This window comes from Strongylocentrotus purpuratus, unplaced genomic scaffold (genome assembly GCF_000002235.5).
Source record: "Strongylocentrotus purpuratus isolate Spur 01 unplaced genomic scaffold, Spur_5.0 spur5_scaffold_17, whole genome shotgun sequence".
Taxonomy (NCBI): Eukaryota; Metazoa; Echinodermata; class Echinoidea; order Camarodonta; family Strongylocentrotidae; genus Strongylocentrotus; species Strongylocentrotus purpuratus.
In genome coordinates, this window is record NW_022145602.1 from 18,322,089 (window position 1) to 18,341,747 (window position 19,659).

General features: G+C 39.9%; 1 protein-coding gene across 1 annotated transcript; it reads left to right on the forward strand.

Annotated features, from left to right (window-relative positions):
• The first annotated feature begins 487 nt into the window (after positions 1 to 487).
• LOC105447359 (sushi, von Willebrand factor type A, EGF and pentraxin domain-containing protein 1-like) lies at positions 488 to 18,016 on the forward strand. Its single transcript, XM_030988279.1, has 15 exons — positions 488 to 704; positions 1,757 to 1,939; positions 2,994 to 3,176; positions 4,232 to 4,414; positions 5,469 to 5,651; positions 6,705 to 6,887; positions 7,942 to 8,124; positions 9,178 to 9,360; positions 10,415 to 10,597; positions 11,651 to 11,833; positions 12,888 to 13,070; positions 14,124 to 14,306; positions 15,362 to 15,544; positions 16,601 to 16,783; positions 17,838 to 18,016. The coding sequence occupies exons 1-15, from the start codon at positions 488 to 490 to the stop codon at positions 18,014 to 18,016; spliced, it is 2,775 nt and encodes a 924-aa protein (XP_030844139.1).
• Positions 18,017 to 19,659: the final 1,643 nt, after the last annotated feature.

Here is a 19,659-nt window from a genome sequence, read left to right on the forward strand (position 1 = left end):
TAAATAGGAACGACAAGATTGACATACTATAAGTAAGATGGGATCTGTTTAATAAGCATATATTTTAAAGGTAGTCTTGACTGGGAAGTATTTCTGTAAAGGTATGTTATTTTGGCATAGAGATTAATGGGGGTTTAGGGCTTTTGGATATAGAGTCGAGACTTCTACAGGATGACAATTTAAGGCTACATGAACAGGATGAATGCATAGTACATTTTATGTGTTAGACATGAATACTGAGGATGTTTATTTGTATTCTATATACTTCATTTTTAAGTTATTTCCTTCACCTATAGTGCAGTACATTCATGCGTTATAGACATGTATACTGAGGATGTTTATTTGTATTCTACTTCATTTTCAAGTTACCTACGACACCCATAGTGCAGTACATTTCATGCGTTATAGACATGTATACTGAGGATGTATTTTATTCTACCTCATGAATATCAAAGGCAAGTACGTTTGAATGTTTCTAGAAGCACTCATGGTTTGTCTGATTCTTTTCAATATTAACTCAGAGATTACGTGCACCGTACCTGCATTTGACGACAACGTAAATTCTTCGTGTTCACCCAATACATCAGTAAGCTACAATGAACGATGCAACTTCTCTTGTCCGACTGGTTATAACCTAATTGGTCCATCGTCTGTTAACTGCACGGGCTCAGGAAATTTCTCGGAACCGTTTCCTGAATGTGTGGGTAAGTGTAATATAGGAGCACTGTGGTACATTGGTTAAGGATTTTGACTCAGTTACCTCTGTTTTAACAAAATCCTCATGCAATGAGAGCTGCTATTCGCAAATGTGGTTAGATAATTCCTGAAAATGCACTGTGCTTTTATAACGGCTGCCGCCGGAGCTAGGCTAATGATTTTCAAAGCTCTTTGGAAGCATAGCACGTTATATAATATGATACGCACTATACAAGAACTGAATATTATAACTATTCTTGTATAGTGGAAGCCGTCCGGTCACCAGCCTTGACCGGATATTCATTGTCACAGTGAGCTCATGACATTTAAATAGATAGGCGTTCCTTTAATTCTTTGTCATAGTTACTCTTTTCAGCCCAATCCATATTTGTTCAAAAGACGAAATGTTGAACTTCAAAGAGCTTCAGTTTAAGAAATTATATATATAAAGAATGGGATTAATGTAACGAAAGACCTTATGTTTGCAGTGGTGACCCCAGGAATGTTACGCGAGTACTAAGCAAGGCGTTACAAGTGACGTTGGGTGACGTGGCTCCAAATTAACGATCGTATAGAGATGTGTCTTTTGGTGTTATTACCTAGTCACTAGTGTATATCGTGGGTAAATAGACATTAACGCTCAATTATCTCAGAAATGAATATAGAAACAATTAAAATTACTAAACTCACTTTCACAATAACGCTGGGCTATGATGAAAGTGGGGACAGTCCTGCCTTTTTTTTAAAGACATTTTTGGCAGAAGGGATTTTTTGTGCCAGTCTTTTGTGCCCGTCTTTTGCTGGTCATCGCCCGAAATATGTATGACTTAAACGATGTTGTATTTGGCCGTGTTTGCCACTTTTATTGATTTTCGAGTTATTTACTACATCTATAGCTCAGAGCATGCTCTCCAATTGGGGTTAGCAACAAGAAGTGAGGGTTTCGCCTTTTAAGGAAGTTTCGGAAATTAGGGTCGGGTTCATGAATATAAGTGGCAAGACCGTTTGAATGTTTCTAAAGGCACTCATGATTTGCCTGATTCTTTCAATATTAACTCAGAGATAACGTGCACCGTACCTGCATTAGACGACAACGTAAATTCTTCGTGTTCACCCGATACATCAGTAAGCTACAATGAACGATGCAACTTCTCTTGTCCGACTGGTTATAACCTAATTGGTCCATCGTCTGTTAACTGCACGGGCTCAGGAAATTTCTCGGAACCGTTTCCTGAGTGTGTGGGTAAGTGTAATATAGGAGCACTGTGGTATATTGGTTAAGGATCTTGACTCAGTTACCTCTCTTTTAACAAAATCCTCATGCAATGAGGGCTGCTTTTCGCAAATCTGGTTGGATTATTCCTTGAAATGCACTGTGCTTTCATAACGGCTGTCGCCGGAGCTAGGCTAATGATTTTCAAAGCTCTTTGAAAGCAAAGTGACGTTATGTAATTATGATACGCGCTATACAAGAACTGAATATTATAACTATTCTTGTATAGTGGAAGCCGTCCGGTCACCAGCCTTGACCGGATATTCATTGTCACAGCGAGCTCATGACATTTAAATAGATAGGCGTTCCTTTAATTCTTTGTCATAGTTACTCTTTTCAGCCCAATCCATATTTGTTCAAAAGACGAAATGTTGAACTTCAAAGAGCTTCAGTTTAAGAAATTATATATATAAAGAATGGGATTAATATAACGAAAGACCTTATGTTTGCAGTGGTGACCCCATGAATGTTACGCGAGTACTAAGCAAGGCGTTACAAGTGACGTTGGGTGACGTGGCTCCAAATTAACGATCGTATAGAGATGTGTCTTTTGGTGTTATTACCTAGTCACTAGTGTATATCGTGGGTAAACAGACATTAACGCTCAATTATCTCAGAAATGAATATAGAAACAATTAAAATTACTAAACTCACTTTCACAATAACGCTGGGCTATGATGAAAGTGGGGACAGTCCTGCCTTTTTTTTAAAGACATTTTTGGCAGAAGGGATTTTTTGTGCCAGTCTTTTGTGCCCGTCTTTTGCTGGTCATCACCCGAAATATGTATGACTTAAACGATGTTGTATTTGGCCGTGTTTGCCACTTTTATTGATTTTCGAGTTATTTACTACATCTATAGCTCAGAGCATGCTCTCCAATTGGGGTTAGCAACAAGAAGTGAGGGTTTCGCCTTTTAAGGAAGTTTCGGAAATTAGGGTCGGGTTCATGAATATAAGTGGCAAGACCGTTTGAATGTTTCTAAAGGCACTCATGATTTGCCTGATTCTTTCAATATTAACTCAGAGATAACGTGCACCGTACCTGCATTAGACGACAACGTAAATTCTTCGTGTTCACCCGATACATCAGTAAGCTACAATGAACGATGCAACTTCTCTTGTCCGACTGGTTATAACCTAATTGGTCCATCGTCTGTTAAATGCACGGGCTCAGGAAATTTCTCGGAACCGTTTCCTGAGTGTGTGGGTAAGTGTAATATAGGAGCACTGTGGTATATTGGTTAAGGATCTTGACTCAGTTACCTCTCTTTTAACAAAATCCTCATGCAATGAGGGCTGCTTTTCGCAAATCTGGTTGGATTATTCCTTGAAATGCACTGTGCTTTCATAACGGCTGTCGCCGGAGCTAGGCTAATGATTTTCAAAGCTCTTTGGAAGCAAAGTGACGTTATGTAATTATGATACGCGCTATACAAGAACTGAATATTATAACTATTCTTGTATAGTGGAAACCGTCCGGTCACCAGCCTTGACCGGATATTCATTGTCACAGCAAGCTCATGACATTTAAATAGATAGGCGTTCCTTTAATTCTTTGTCATAGTTACTCTTTTCAGCCCAATCCATATTTGTTCAAAAGACGAAATGTTGAACTTCAAAGAGCTTCAGTTTAAGAAATTATATATATAAAGAATGGGATTAGTATACCAAAAGACCTTATGTTTGCAGTGGTGACCCCAGGAATGTTACGCGAGTACTAAGCAAGGCGTTACAAGTGACGTTGGGTGACGTGGCTCCAAATTAACGATCGTATAGAGATGTGTCTTTTGGTGTTATCACCTAGTCACTAGTGTATATCGTGGGTAAACAGACATTAACGCTCAATTATCTCAGAAATGAATATAGAAACAATTAAAATTACTAAACTCACTTTCACAATAACGCTGGGCTATAATGAAAGTGGGGACAGTCCTGCCTTTTTTTTAAAGACATTTTTGGCAGAAGGGATTTTTTTGTGCCAGTCTTTTGTGCCCGTCTTTTGCTGGTCATCGCCCGAAATATGTATGACTTAAACGATGTTGTATTTGGCCGTGTTTGCCACTTTTATTGATTTTCGAGTTATTTACTACATCTATAGCTCAGAGCATGCTCTCCAATTGGGGTTAGCAACAAGAAGTGAGGGTTTCGCCTTTTAAGGAAGTTTCGGAAATTAGGGTCGGGTTCATGAATATAAGTGGCAAGACCGTTTGAATGTTTCTAAAGGCACTCATGATTTGCCTGATTCTTTCAATATTAACTCAGAGATAACGTGCACCGTACCTGCATTAGACGACAACGTAAATTCTTCGTGTTCACCCGATACATCAGTAAGCTACAATGAACGATGCAACTTCTCTTGTCCGACTGGTTATAACCTAATTGGTCCATCGTCTGTTAACTGCACGGGCTCAGGAAATTTCTCGGAACCGTTTCCTGAGTGTGTGGGTAAGTGTAATATAGGAGCACTGTGGTATATTGGTTAAGGATCTTGACTCAGTTACCTCTCTTTTAACAAAATCCTCATGCAATGAGGGCTGCTTTTCGCAAATCTGGTTGGATTATTCCTTGAAATGCACTGTGCTTTCATAACGGCTGTCGCCGGAGCTAGGCTAATGATTTTCAAAGCTCTTTGGAAGCAAAGTGACGTTATGTAATTATGATACGCGCTATACAAGAACTGAATATTATAACTATTCTTGTATAGTGGAAGCCGTCCGGTCACCAGCCTTGACCGGATATTCATTGTCACAGCGAGCTCATGACATTTAAATAGATAGGCGTTCCTTTAATTCTTTGTCATAGTTACTCTTTTCAGCCCAATCCATATTTGTTCAAAAGACGAAATGTTGAACTTCAAAGAGCTTCAGTTTAAGAAATTATATATATAAAGAATGGGATTAATATAACGAAAGACCTTATGTTTGCAGTGGTGACCCCATGAATGTTACGCGAGTACTAAGCAAGGCGTTACAAGTGACGTTGGGTGACGTGGCTCCAAATTAACGATCGTATAGAGATGTGTCTTTTGGTGTTATTACCTAGTCACTAGTGTATATCGTGGGTAAACAGACATTAACGCTCAATTATCTCAGAAATGAATATAGAAACAATTAAAATTACTAAACTCACTTTCACAATAACGCTGGGCTATGATGAAAGTGGGGACAGTCCTGCCTTTTTTTTAAAGACATTTTTGGCAGAAGGGATTTTTTGTGCCAGTCTTTTGTGCCCGTCTTTTGCTGGTCATCACCCGAAATATGTATGACTTAAACGATGTTGTATTTGGCCGTGTTTGCCACTTTTATTGATTTTCGAGTTATTTACTACATCTATAGCTCAGAGCATGCTCTCCAATTGGGGTTAGCAACAAGAAGTGAGGGTTTCGCCTTTTAAGGAAGTTTCGGAAATTAGGGTCGGGTTCATGAATATAAGTGGCAAGACCGTTTGAATGTTTCTAAAGGCACTCATGATTTGCCTGATTCTTTCAATATTAACTCAGAGATAACGTGCACCGTACCTGCATTAGACGACAACGTAAATTCTTCGTGTTCACCCGATACATCAGTAAGCTACAATGAACGATGCAACTTCTCTTGTCCGACTGGTTATAACCTAATTGGTCCATCGTCTGTTAACTGCACGGGCTCAGGAAATTTCTCGGAACCGTTTCCTGAGTGTGTGGGTAAGTGTAATATAGGAGCACTGTGGTATATTGGTTAAGGATCTTGACTCAGTTACCTCTCTTTTAACAAAATCCTCATGCAATGAGGGCTGCTTTTCGCAAATCTGGTTGGATTATTCCTTGAAATGCACTGTGCTTTCATAACGGCTGTCGCCGGAGCTAGGCTAATGATTTTCAAAGCTCTTTGGAAGCAAAGTGACGTTATGTAATTATGATACGCGCTATACAAGAACTGAATATTATAACTATTCTTGTATAGTGGAAACCGTCCGGTCACCAGCCTTGACCGGATATTCATTGTCACAGCGAGCTCATGACATTTAAATAGATAGGCGTTCCTTTAATTCTTTGTCATAGTTACTCTTTTCAGCCCAATCCATATTTGTTCAAAAGACGAAATGTTGAACTTCAAAGAGCTTCAGTTTAAGAAATTATATATATAAAGAATGGGATTAGTATAACGAAAGACCTTATGTTTGCAGTGGTGACCCCAGGAATGTTACGCGAGTACTAAGCAAGGCGTTACAAGTGACGTTGGATGACGTGGCTCCAAATTAACGATCGTATAGAGATGTGTCTTTTGGTGTTATTACCTAGTCACTAGTGTATATCGTGGGTAAACAGACATTAACGCTCAATTATCTCAGAAATGAATATAGAAACAATTAAAATTACTAAACTCACTTTCACAATAACGCTGGGCTATGATGAAAGTGGGGACAGTCCTGCCTTTTTTTAAAGACATTTTTGGCAGAAGGGATTTTTTGTGCCAGTCTTTTGTGCCCGTCTTTTGCTGGTCATCACCCGAAATATGTATGACTTAAACGATGTTGTATTTGGCCGTGTTTGCCACTTTTATTGATTTTCGAGTTATTTACTACATCTATAGCTCAGAGCATGCTCTCCAATTGGGGTTAGCAACAAGAAGTGAGGGTTTCGCCTTTTAAGGAAGTTTCGGAAATTAGGGTCGGGTTCATGAATATAAGTGGCAAGACCGTTTGAATGTTTCTAAAGGCACTCATGATTTGCCTGATTCTTTCAATATTAACTCAGAGATAACGTGCACCGTACCTGCATTAGACGACAACGTAAATTCTTCGTGTTCACCCGATACATCAGTAAGCTACAATGAACGATGCAACTTCTCTTGTCCGACTGGTTATAACCTAATTGGTCCATCGTCTGTTAACTGCACGGGCTCAGGAAATTTCTCGGAACCGTTTCCTGAGTGTGTGGGTAAGTGTAATATAGGAGCACTGTGGTATATTGGTTAAGGATCTTGACTCAGTTACCTCTCTTTTAACAAAATCCTCATGCAATGAGGGCTGCTTTTCGCAAATCTGGTTGGATTATTCCTTGAAATGCACTGTGCTTTCATAACGGCTGTCGCCGGAGCTAGGCTAATGATTTTCAAAGCTCTTTGGAAGCAAAGTGACGTTATGTAATTATGATACGCGCTATACAAGAACTGAATATTATAACTATTCTTGTATAGTGGAAGCCGTCCGGTCACCAGCCTTGACCGGATATTCATTGTCACAGCGAGCTCATGACATTTAAATAGATAGGCGTTCCTTTAATTCTTTGTCATAGTTACTCTTTTCAGCCCAATCCATATTTGTTCAAAAGACGAAATGTTGAACTTCAAAGAGCTTCAGTTTAAGAAATTATATATATAAAGAATGGGATTAATATAACGAAAGACCTTATGTTTGCAGTGGTGACCCCATGAATGTTACGCGAGTACTAAGCAAGGCGTTACAAGTGACGTTGGGTGACGTGGCTCCAAATTAACGATCGTATAGAGATGTGTCTTTTGGTGTTATTACCTAGTCACTAGTGTATATCGTGGGTAAACAGACATTAACGCTCAATTATCTCAGAAATGAATATAGAAACAATTAAAATTACTAAACTCACTTTCACAATAACGCTGGGCTATGATGAAAGTGGGGACAGTCCTGCCTTTTTTTTAAAGACATTTTTGGCAGAAGGGATTTTTTGTGCCAGTCTTTTGTGCCCGTCTTTTGCTGGTCATCACCCGAAATATGTATGACTTAAACGATGTTGTATTTGGCCGTGTTTGCCACTTTTATTGATTTTCGAGTTATTTACTACATCTATAGCTCAGAGCATGCTCTCCAATTGGGGTTAGCAACAAGAAGTGAGGGTTTCGCCTTTTAAGGAAGTTTCGGAAATTAGGGTCGGGTTCATGAATATAAGTGGCAAGACCGTTTGAATGTTTCTAAAGGCACTCATGATTTGCCTGATTCTTTCAATATTAACTCAGAGATAACGTGCACCGTACCTGCATTAGACGACAACGTAAATTCTTCGTGTTCACCCGATACATCAGTAAGCTACAATGAACGATGCAACTTCTCTTGTCCGACTGGTTATAACCTAATTGGTCCATCGTCTGTTAACTGCACGGGCTCAGGAAATTTCTCGGAACCGTTTCCTGAGTGTGTGGGTAAGTGTAATATAGGAGCACTGTGGTATATTGGTTAAGGATCTTGACTCAGTTACCTCTCTTTTAACAAAATCCTCATGCAATGAGGGCTGCTTTTCGCAAATCTGGTTGGATTATTCCTTGAAATGCACTGTGCTTTCATAACGGCTGTCGCCGGAGCTAGGCTAATGATTTTCAAAGCTCTTTGGAAGCAAAGTGACGTTATGTAATTATGATACGCGCTATACAAGAACTGAATATTATAACTATTCTTGTATAGTGGAAACCGTCCGGTCACCAGCCTTGACCGGATATTCATTGTCACAGCGAGCTCATGACATTTAAATAGATAGGCGTTCCTTTAATTCTTTGTCATAGTTACTCTTTTCAGCCCAATCCATATTTGTTCAAAAGACGAAATGTTGAACTTCAAAGAGCTTCAGTTTAAGAAATTATATATATAAAGAATGGGATTAGTATAACGAAAGACCTTATGTTTGCAGTGGTGACCCCAGGAATGTTACGCGAGTACTAAGCAAGGCGTTACAAGTGACGTTGGATGACGTGGCTCCAAATTAACGATCGTATAGAGATGTGTCTTTTGGTGTTATTACCTAGTCACTAGTGTATATCGTGGGTAAACAGACATTAACGCTCAATTATCTCAGAAATGAATATAGAAACAATTAAAATTACTAAACTCACTTTCACAATAACGCTGGGCTATGATGAAAGTGGGGACAGTCCTGCCTTTTTTTAAAGACATTTTTGGCAGAAGGGATTTTTTGTGCCAGTCTTTTGTGCCCGTCTTTTGCTGGTCATCGCCCGAAATATGTATGACTTAAACGATGTTGTATTTGGCCGTGTTTGCCACTTTTATTGATTTTCGAGTTATTTACTACATCTATAGCTCAGAGCATGCTCTCCAATTGGGGTTAGCAACAAGAAGTGAGGGTTTCGCCTTTTAAGGAAGTTTCGGAAATTAGGGTCGGGTTCATGAATATAAGTGGCAAGACCGTTTGAATGTTTCTAAAGGCACTCATGATTTGCCTGATTCTTTCAATATTAACTCAGAGATAACGTGCACCGTACCTGCATTAGACGACAACGTAAATTCTTCGTGTTCACCCGATACATCAGTAAGCTACAATGAACGATGCAACTTCTCTTGTCCGACTGGTTATAACCTAATTGGTCCATCGTCTGTTAACTGCACGGGCTCAGGAAATTTCTCGGAACCGTTTCCTGAGTGTGTGGGTAAGTGTAATATAGGAGCACTGTGGTATATTGGTTAAGGATCTTGACTCAGTTACCTCTCTTTTAACAAAATCCTCATGCAATGAGGGCTGCTTTTCGCAAATCTGGTTGGATTATTCCTTGAAATGCACTGTGCTTTCATAACGGCTGTCGCCGGAGCTAGGCTAATGATTTTCAAAGCTCTTTGGAAGCAAAGTGACGTTATGTAATTATGATACGCGCTATACAAGAACTGAATATTATAACTATTCTTGTATAGTGGAAGCCGTCCGGTCACCAGCCTTGACCGGATATTCATTGTCACAGCGAGCTCATGACATTTAAATAGATAGGCGTTCCTTTAATTCTTTGTCATAGTTACTCTTTTCAGCCCAATCCATATTTGTTCAAAAGACGAAATGTTGAACTTCAAAGAGCTTCAGTTTAAGAAATTATATATATAAAGAATGGGATTAATATAACGAAAGACCTTATGTTTGCAGTGGTGACCCCATGAATGTTACGCGAGTACTAAGCAAGGCGTTACAAGTGACGTTGGGTGACGTGGCTCCAAATTAACGATCGTATAGAGATGTGTCTTTTGGTGTTATTACCTAGTCACTAGTGTATATCGTGGGTAAACAGACATTAACGCTCAATTATCTCAGAAATGAATATAGAAACAATTAAAATTACTAAACTCACTTTCACAATAACGCTGGGCTATGATGAAAGTGGGGACAGTCCTGCCTTTTTTTTAAAGACATTTTTGGCAGAAGGGATTTTTTGTGCCAGTCTTTTGTGCCCGTCTTTTGCTGGTCATCACCCGAAATATGTATGACTTAAACGATGTTGTATTTGGCCGTGTTTGCCACTTTTATTGATTTTCGAGTTATTTACTACATCTATAGCTCTGAGCATGCTCTCCAATTGGGGTTAGCAACAAGAAGTGAGGGTTTCGCCTTTTAAGGAAGTTTCGGAAATTAGGGTCGGGTTCATGAATATAAGTGGCAAGACCGTTTGAATGTTTCTAAAGGCACTCATGATTTGCCTGATTCTTTCAATATTAACTCAGAGATAACGTGCACCGTACCTGCATTAGACGACAACGTAAATTCTTCGTGTTCACCCGATACATCAGTAAGCTACAATGAACGATGCAACTTCTCTTGTCCGACTGGTTATAACCTAATTGGTCCATCGTCTGTTAACTGCACGGGCTCAGGAAATTTCTCGGAACCGTTTCCTGAGTGTGTGGGTAAGTGTAATATAGGAGCACTGTGGTATATTGGTTAAGGATCTTGACTCAGTTACCTCTCTTTTAACAAAATCCTCATGCAATGAGGGCTGCTTTTCGCAAATCTGGTTGGATTATTCCTTGAAATGCACTGTGCTTTCATAACGGCTGTCGCCGGAGCTAGGCTAATGATTTTCAAAGCTCTTTGAAAGCAAAGTGACGTTATATAATTATGATACGCGCTATACAAGAACTGAATATTATAACTATTCTTGTATAGTGGCAGCCGTCCGGTCACCAGCCTTGACCGGATATTCATTGTCACAGCGAGCTCATGACATTTAAATAGATAGGCGTTCCTTTAATTCTTTGTCATAGTTACTCTTTTCAGCCCAATCCATATTTGTTCAAAAGACGAAATGTTGAACTTCAAAGAGCTTCAGTTTAAGAAATTATATATATAAAGAATGGGATTAGTATAACGAAAGACCTTATGTTTGCAGTGGTGACCCCAGGAATGTTACGCGAGTACTAAGCAAGGCGTTACAAGTGACGTTGGATGACGTGGCTCCAAATTAACGATCGTATAGAGATGTGTCTTTTGGTGTTATTACCTAGTCACTAGTGTATATCGTGGGTAAACAGACATTAACGCTCAATTATCTCAGAAATGAATATAGAAACAATTAAAATTACTAAACTCACTTTCACAATAACGCTGGGCTATGATGAAAGTGGGGACAGTCTGCCTTTTTTTTAAAGACATTTTTGGCAGAAGGGATTTTTTGTGCCAGTCTTTTGTGCCCGTCTTTTGCTGGTCATCACCCGAAATATGTATGACTTAAACGATGTTGTATTTGGCCGTGTTTGCCACTTTTATTGATTTTCGAGTTATTTACTACATCTATAGCTCAGAGCATGCTCTCCAATTGGGGTTTGCAACAAGAAGTGAGGGTTTCGCCTTTTAAGGAAGTTTCGGAAATTAGGGTCGGGTTCATGAATATAAGTGGCAAGACCGTTTGAATGTTTCTAAAGGCACTCATGATTTGCCTGATTCTTTCAATATTAACTCAGAGATAACGTGCACCGTACCTGCATTAGACGACAACGTAAATTCTTCGTGTTCACCCGATACATCAGTAAGCTACAATGAACGATGCAACTTCTCTTGTCCGACTGGTTATAACCTTATTGGTCCATCGTCTGTTAACTGCACGGGCTCAGGAAATTTCTCGGAACCGTTTCCTGAGTGTGTGGGTAAGTGTAATATAGGAGCACTGTGGTATATTGGTTAAGGATCTTGACTCAGTTACCTCTCTTTTAACAAAATCCTCATGCAATGAGGGCTGCTTTTCGCAAATCTGGTTGGATTATTCCTTGAAATGCACTGTGCTTTCATAACGGCTGTCGCCGGAGCTAGGCTAATGATTTTCAAAGCTCTTTGGAAGCAAAGTGACGTTATGTAATTATGATACGCGCTATACAAGAACTGAATATTATAACTATTCTTGTATAGTGGAAGCCGTCCGGTCACCAGCCTTGACCGGATATTCATTGTCACAGCGAGCTCATGACATTTAAATAGATAGGCGTTCCTTTAATTCTTTGTCATAGTTACTCTTTTCAGCCCAATCCATATTTGTTCAAAAGACGAAATGTTGAACTTCAAAGAGCTTCAGTTTAAGAAATTATATATATAAAGAATGGGATTAATATAACGAAAGACCTTATGTTTGCAGTGGTGACCCCATGAATGTTACGCGAGTACTAAGCAAGGCGTTACAAGTGACGTTGGGTGACGTGGCTCCAAATTAACGATCGTATAGAGATGTGTCTTTTGGTGTTATTACCTAGTCACTAGTGTATATCGTGGGTAAACAGACATTAACGCTCAATTATCTCAGAAATGAATATAGAAACAATTAAAATTACTAAACTCACTTTCACAATAACGCTGGGCTATGATGAAAGTGGGGACAGTCCTGCCTTTTTTTTAAAGACATTTTTGGCAGAAGGGATTTTTTGTGCCAGTCTTTTGTGCCCGTCTTTTGCTGGTCATCACCCGAAATATGTATGACTTAAACGATGTTGTATTTGGCCGTGTTTGCCACTTTTATTGATTTTCGAGTTATTTACTACATCTATAGCTCTGAGCATGCTCTCCAATTGGGGTTAGCAACAAGAAGTGAGGGTTTCGCCTTTTAAGGAAGTTTCGGAAATTAGGGTCGGGTTCATGAATATAAGTGGCAAGACCGTTTGAATGTTTCTAAAGGCACTCATGATTTGCCTGATTCTTTCAATATTAACTCAGAGATAACGTGCACCGTACCTGCATTAGACGACAACGTAAATTCTTCGTGTTCACCCGATACATCAGTAAGCTACAATGAACGATGCAACTTCTCTTGTCCGACTGGTTATAACCTAATTGGTCCATCGTCTGTTAACTGCACGGGCTCAGGAAATTTCTCGGAACCGTTTCCTGAGTGTGTGGGTAAGTGTAATATAGGAGCACTGTGGTATATTGGTTAAGGATCTTGACTCAGTTACCTCTCTTTTAACAAAATCCTCATGCAATGAGGGCTGCTTTTCGCAAATCTGGTTGGATTATTCCTTGAAATGCACTGTGCTTTCATAACGGCTGTCGCCGGAGCTAGGCTAATGATTTTCAAAGCTCTTTGAAAGCAAAGTGACGTTATATAATTATGATACGCGCTATACAAGAACTGAATATTATAACTATTCTTGTATAGTGGCAGCCGTCCGGTCACCAGCCTTGACCGGATATTCATTGTCACAGCGAGCTCATGACATTTAAATAGATAGGCGTTCCTTTAATTCTTTGTCATAGTTACTCTTTTCAGCCCAATCCATATTTGTTCAAAAGACGAAATGTTGAACTTCAAAGAGCTTCAGTTTAAGAAATTATATATATAAAGAATGGGATTAGTATAACGAAAGACCTTATGTTTGCAGTGGTGACCCCAGGAATGTTACGCGAGTACTAAGCAAGGCGTTACAAGTGACGTTGGATGACGTGGCTCCAAATTAACGATCGTATAGAGATGTGTCTTTTGGTGTTATTACCTAGTCACTAGTGTATATCGTGGGTAAACAGACATTAACGCTCAATTATCTCAGAAATGAATATAGAAACAATTAAAATTACTAAACTCACTTTCACAATAACGCTGGGCTATGATGAAAGTGGGGACAGTCTGCCTTTTTTTTAAAGACATTTTTGGCAGAAGGGATTTTTTGTGCCAGTCTTTTGTGCCCGTCTTTTGCTGGTCATCACCCGAAATATGTATGACTTAAACGATGTTGTATTTGGCCGTGTTTGCCACTTTTATTGATTTTCGAGTTATTTACTACATCTATAGCTCAGAGCATGCTCTCCAATTGGGGTTTGCAACAAGAAGTGAGGGTTTCGCCTTTTAAGGAAGTTTCGGAAATTAGGGTCGGGTTCATGAATATAAGTGGCAAGACCGTTTGAATGTTTCTAAAGGCACTCATGATTTGCCTGATTCTTTCAATATTAACTCAGAGATAACGTGCACCGTACCTGCATTAGACGACAACGTAAATTCTTCGTGTTCACCCGATACATCAGTAAGCTACAATGAACGATGCAACTTCTCTTGTCCGACTGGTTATAACCTTATTGGTCCATCGTCTGTTAACTGCACGGGCTCAGGAAATTTCTCGGAACCGTTTCCTGAGTGTGTGGGTAAGTGTAATATAGGAGCACTGTGGTATATTGGTTAAGGATCTTGACTCAGTTACCTCTCTTTTAACAAAATCCTCATGCAATGAGGGCTGCTTTTCGCAAATCTGGTTGGATTATTCCTTGAAATGCACTGTGCTTTCATAACGGCTGTCGCCGGAGCTAGGCTAATGATTTTCAAAGCTCTTTGGAAGCAAAGTGACGTTATATAATTATGATACGCGCTATACAAGAACTGAATATTATAACTATTCTTGTATAGTGGAAGCCGTCCGGTCACCAGCCTTGACCGGATATTCATTGTCACAGCGAGCTCATGACATTTAAATAGATAGGCGTTCCTTTAATTCTTTGTCATAGTTACTCTTTTCAGCCCAATCCATATTTGTTCAAAAGACGAAATGTTGAACTTCAAAGAGCTTCAGTTTAAGAAATTATATATATAAATGAATGGGATTAGTATAACGAAAGACCTTATGTTTGCAGTGGTGACCCCAGGAATCGTACGCGAGTACTAAGCAAGGCGTTACAAGTGACGTTGGGTGACGTGGCTCCAAATTAACGATCGTATAGAGATGTGTCTTTTGGTGTTATTACCTAGTCACTAGTGTATATCGTGGGTAAACAGACATTAACGCTCAATTATCTCAGAAATGAATATAGAAACAATTAAAATTACTAAACTCACTTTCACAATAACGCTGGGCTATGATGAAAGTGGAGACAGTCCTGCCTTTTTTTTAAAGACATTTTTGGCAGAAGGGATTTTTTGTGCCAGTCTTTTGTGCCCGTCTTTTGCTGGTCATCACCCGAAATATGTATGACTTAAACGATGTTGTATTTGGCCGTGTTTGCCACTTTTATTGATTTTCGAGTTATTTACTACATCTATAGCTCAGAGCATGCTCTCCAATTGGGGTTAGCAACAAGAAGTGAGGGTTTCGCCTTTTAAGGAAGTTTCGGAAATTAGGGTCGGGTTCATGAATATAAGTGGCAAGACCGTTTGAATGTTTCTAAAGGCACTCATGATTTGCCTGATTCTTTCAATATTAACTCAGAGATAACGTGCACCGTACCTGCATTAGACGACAACGTAAATTCTTCGTGTTCACCCGATACATCAGTAAGCTACAATGAACGATGCAACTTCTCTTGTCCGACTGGTTATAACCTTATTGGTCCATCGTCTGTTAACTGCACGGGCTCAGGAAATTTCTCGGAACCGTTTCCTGAGTGTGTGGGTAAGTGTAATATAGGAGCACTGTGGTATATTGGTTAAGGATCTTGACTCAGTTACCTCTCTTTTAACAAAATCCTCATGCAATGAGGGCTGCTTTTCGCAAATCTGGTTGGATTATTCCTTGAAATGCACTGTGCTTTCATAACGGCTGTCGCCGGAGCTAGGCTAATGATTTTCAAAGCTCTTTGGAAGCAAAGTGACGTTATATAATTATGATACGCGCTATACAAGAACTGAATATTATAACTATTCTTGTATAGTGGAAGCCGTCCGGTCACCAGCCTTGACCGGATATTCATTGTCACAGCGAGCTCATGACATTTAAATAGATAGGCGTTCCTTTAATTCTTTGTCATAGTTACTCTTTTCAGCCCAATCCATATTTGTTCAAAAGACGAAATGTTGAACTTCAAAGAGCTTCAGTTTAAGAAATTATATATATATAATGAATGGGATTAGTATAACGAAAGACCTTATGTTTGCAGTGGTGACCCCAGGAATGTTACGCGAGTACTAAGCAAGGCGTTACAAGTGACGTTGGGTGACGTGGCTCCAAATTAACGATCGTATAGAGATGTGTCTTTTGGTGTTATTACCTAGTCACTAGTGTATATCGTGGGTAAACAGACATTAACGCTCAATTATCTCAGAAATGAATATAGAAACAATTAAAATTACTAAACTCACTTTCACAATAACGCTGGGCTATGATGAAAGTGGAGACAGTCCTGCCTTTTTTTTAAAGACATTTTTGGCAGAAGGGATTTTTTGTGCCAGTCTTTTGTGCCCGTCTTTTGCTGGTCATCACCCGAAATATGTATGACTTAAACGATGTTGTATTTGGCCGTGTTTGCCACTTTTATTGATTTTCGAGTTATTTACTACATCTATAGCTCAGAGCATGCTCTCCAATTGGGGTTAGCAACAAGAAGTGAGGGTTTCGCCTTTTAAGGAAGTTTCGGAAATTAGGGTCGGGTTCATGAATATAAGTGGCAAGACCGTTTGAATGTTTCTAAAGGCACTCATGATTTGCCTGATTCTTTCAATATTAACTCAGAGATAACGTGCACCGTACCTGCATTAGACGACAACGTAAATTCTTCGTGTTCACCCGATACATCAGTAAGCTACAATGAACGATGCAACTTCTCTTGTCCGACTGGTTATAACCTTATTGGTCCATCGTCTGTTAACTGCACGGGCTCAGGAAATTTCTCGGAACCGTTTCCTGAGTGTGTGGGTAAGTGTAATATAGGAGCACTGTGGTATATTGGTTAAGGATCTTGACTCAGTTACCTCTCTTTTAACAAAATCCTCATGCAATGAGGGCTGCTTTTCGCAAATCTGGTTGGATTATTCCTTGAAATACACTGTGCTTTCATAACGGCTGTCGCCGGAGCTAGGCTAATGATTTTCAAAGCTCTTTGGAAGCAAAGTGACGTTATATAATTATGATACGCGCTATACAAGAACTGAATATTATAACTATTCTTGTATAGTGGAAGCCGTCCGGTCACCAGCCTTGACCGGATATTCATTGTCACAGCGAGCTCATGACATTTAAATAGATAGGCGTTCCTTTAATTCTTTGTCATAGTTACTCTTTTCAGCCCAATCCATATTTGTTCAAAAGACGAAATGTTGAACTTCAAAGAGCTTCAGTTTAAGAAATTATATATATAAAGAATGGGATTAGTATAACGAAAGACCTTATGTTTGCAGTGGTGACCCCAGGAATGTTACGCGAGTACTAAGCAAGGCGTTACAAGTGACGTTGGGTGACGTGGCTCCAAATTAACGATCGTATAGAGATGTGTCTTTTGATGTTATTACCTAGTCACTAGTGTTTATCGTGGGTAAACAGACATTAACGCTCAATTATCTCAGAAATGAATATAGAAACAATTAAAATTACTAAACTCACTTTCACAATAACGCTGGGCTATGATGAAAGTGGAGACAGTCCTGCCTTTTTTTTAAAGACATTTTTGGCAGAAGGGATTTTTTGTGCCAGTCTTTTGTGCCCGTCTTTTGCTGGTCATCACCCGAAATATGTATGACTTAAACGATGTTGTATTTGGCCGTGTTTGCCACTTTTATTGATTTTCGAGTTATTTACTACATCTATAGCTCAGAGCATGCTCTCCAATTGGGGTTAGCAACAAGAAGTGAGGGTTTCGCCTTTTAAGGAAGTTTCGGAAATTAGGGTCGGGTTCATGAATATAAGTGGCAAGACCATTTGAATGTTTCTAAAGGCACTCATGATTTGCCTGATTCTTTCAATATTAACTCAGAGATAACGTGCACCGTACCTGCATTAGACGACAACGTAAATTCTTCGTGTTCACCCGATACATCAGTAAGCTACAATGAACGATGCAACTTCTCTTGTCCGACTGGTTATAACCTTATTGGTCCATCGTCTGTTAACTGCACGGGCTCAGGAAATTTCTCGGAACCGTTTCCTGACTGATGTTTAGAGATTCAAGAGAGATGGACGTGTTTTTCGCGAGCTCCTGAAAATTGCACTTTTCTGCAGCCAAATAATGGACTCAAAGAAACTTTTTATACCAAACTGACGACGAAAGGATAGTGGTGAGATTTGTGTAATTCATTTTTCACAAATTTTTAGACTTTTCAAGATTTTGGCCATTTTATACTGTTATTTTGGTCAATTTTTAAATATTTATTTTCTTGATTTTTGAACATTAAGCGCAATATAAACACTTTACGCAGAATTCATCTTGGATACAGCGCAAGTGAGCGCAATGATACAACGCAAGTGTGCGCTAGTGAGTTATCTCAGTATTTATTACGCACTGATGTTAACGCAGTACTTTTCAGCAAACAGGTGAACAATTATATTAAATGACGTCACAATGACCATCGTTAACGTAAGAAGTCTCCGTGTGAAGGAACTCAAAGCTGAACTGCAGAAACGTGGTCTAAATAAAAATGGTGTAAAAGAAACTTTGGTAAATAGGCTGCAAAGTGCAATCAATGACAATATCCATCAAGCGAGTAATGACAAAAGAAATCAGGAGACGAATACTGAGCAAGCTGATCTCTATGACCTATTCAATCTAGTTTTGTCGTCAGTTCATGAACTAGCCGACAGGCTTATCCATCTTGAAGCTAAGTTCGATAGTGCTGATCTGGTAAAGGAGAAAATAGATCTCAATGAGATAGTGGGAACTATCTCAAGCGTTAATCCCGCGAGGTATGATAATCGACCAGGAAATGTTTATACCGTCCCGACGAAGAATAGGTTTGATGTCCTTGCGGATAATCATGTCACTGACGCTGAGCCTGCTACTTCGATGTCGACTAGTGACCAGATGAAAGAGTACCGAGATGGGCATCGCCAGCGCTGCTTGTCTGAGCTACATGAATCTGTCCTCGAAGGCACAGACGTCGAGCCTCCTACTCCGATGTCGACGAGCGACCAGATGAAAGAGTACCGAGATGGGCATCGCCAGCGCCGCTTGTTGGAGGTACCTGCTGCTGTTTTCAAAGGCACTGACGCAAAGCCTTCGACTTCGATGTCGACGAGCGACCAAACCAATGAGTACCGACAAGGGCATCGCCAACGCCGCTTGTCTAAGCTACCTGATGTTGTCATCGAAGGCGACTCGATGATTAAGCACATCGAGGGCCGACTCCTGAGCCGAAAACATCGAGTAGTCTGCCATCCGAACCCAGGGGCAACGGTGGCTGATATCTCCTCTAAGAAGGCTACTGAGGGTGTAAAGGCGAAAGGAGACGTCATTCTACATGTTGGGTCAAATGACTTGTCGAAAGGTAATGGTAGTACATCCACCGCCGATGACATCATAGCATTAGCAGACGTGATTGCAGCAAAAGGCTGCGATGTATGCTTGTCTGGTGTTATACACCGCAGATGGGAATCGGTTCACCAGAGGCGCAGTGTCGATGGGGTTAATGGGCGATTGAGAAGAGCTGCCCGTGAAAGGAGATGGGGTTTCGTTGACAACGAAAACATAGGTGACAGGCACCTCGGCAGAGATGGGGTCCACATCAATAAGGCAGGACAAGCTGTTCTTGCCTCTAATCTACGCCACTTTATTGAGCGACCTCAAGGGCCACCTACACCTA

Excerpts from the sequence above, each read along its gene's own strand:
- LOC105447359 (XM_030988279.1), top strand. The coding sequence starts at position 488 with ATGGTTTGTCTGATTCTTTTCAATATTAACTCAGAGATTACGTGCACC. Across the intron at positions 705-1,756 it reads ACCGTTTCCTGAATGTGTGG|AGATAACGTGCACCGTACCT; the intron begins GTAAGTGTAATA and ends ATATTAACTCAG. Across the intron at positions 1,940-2,993 it reads ACCGTTTCCTGAGTGTGTGG|AGATAACGTGCACCGTACCT; the intron begins GTAAGTGTAATA and ends ATATTAACTCAG.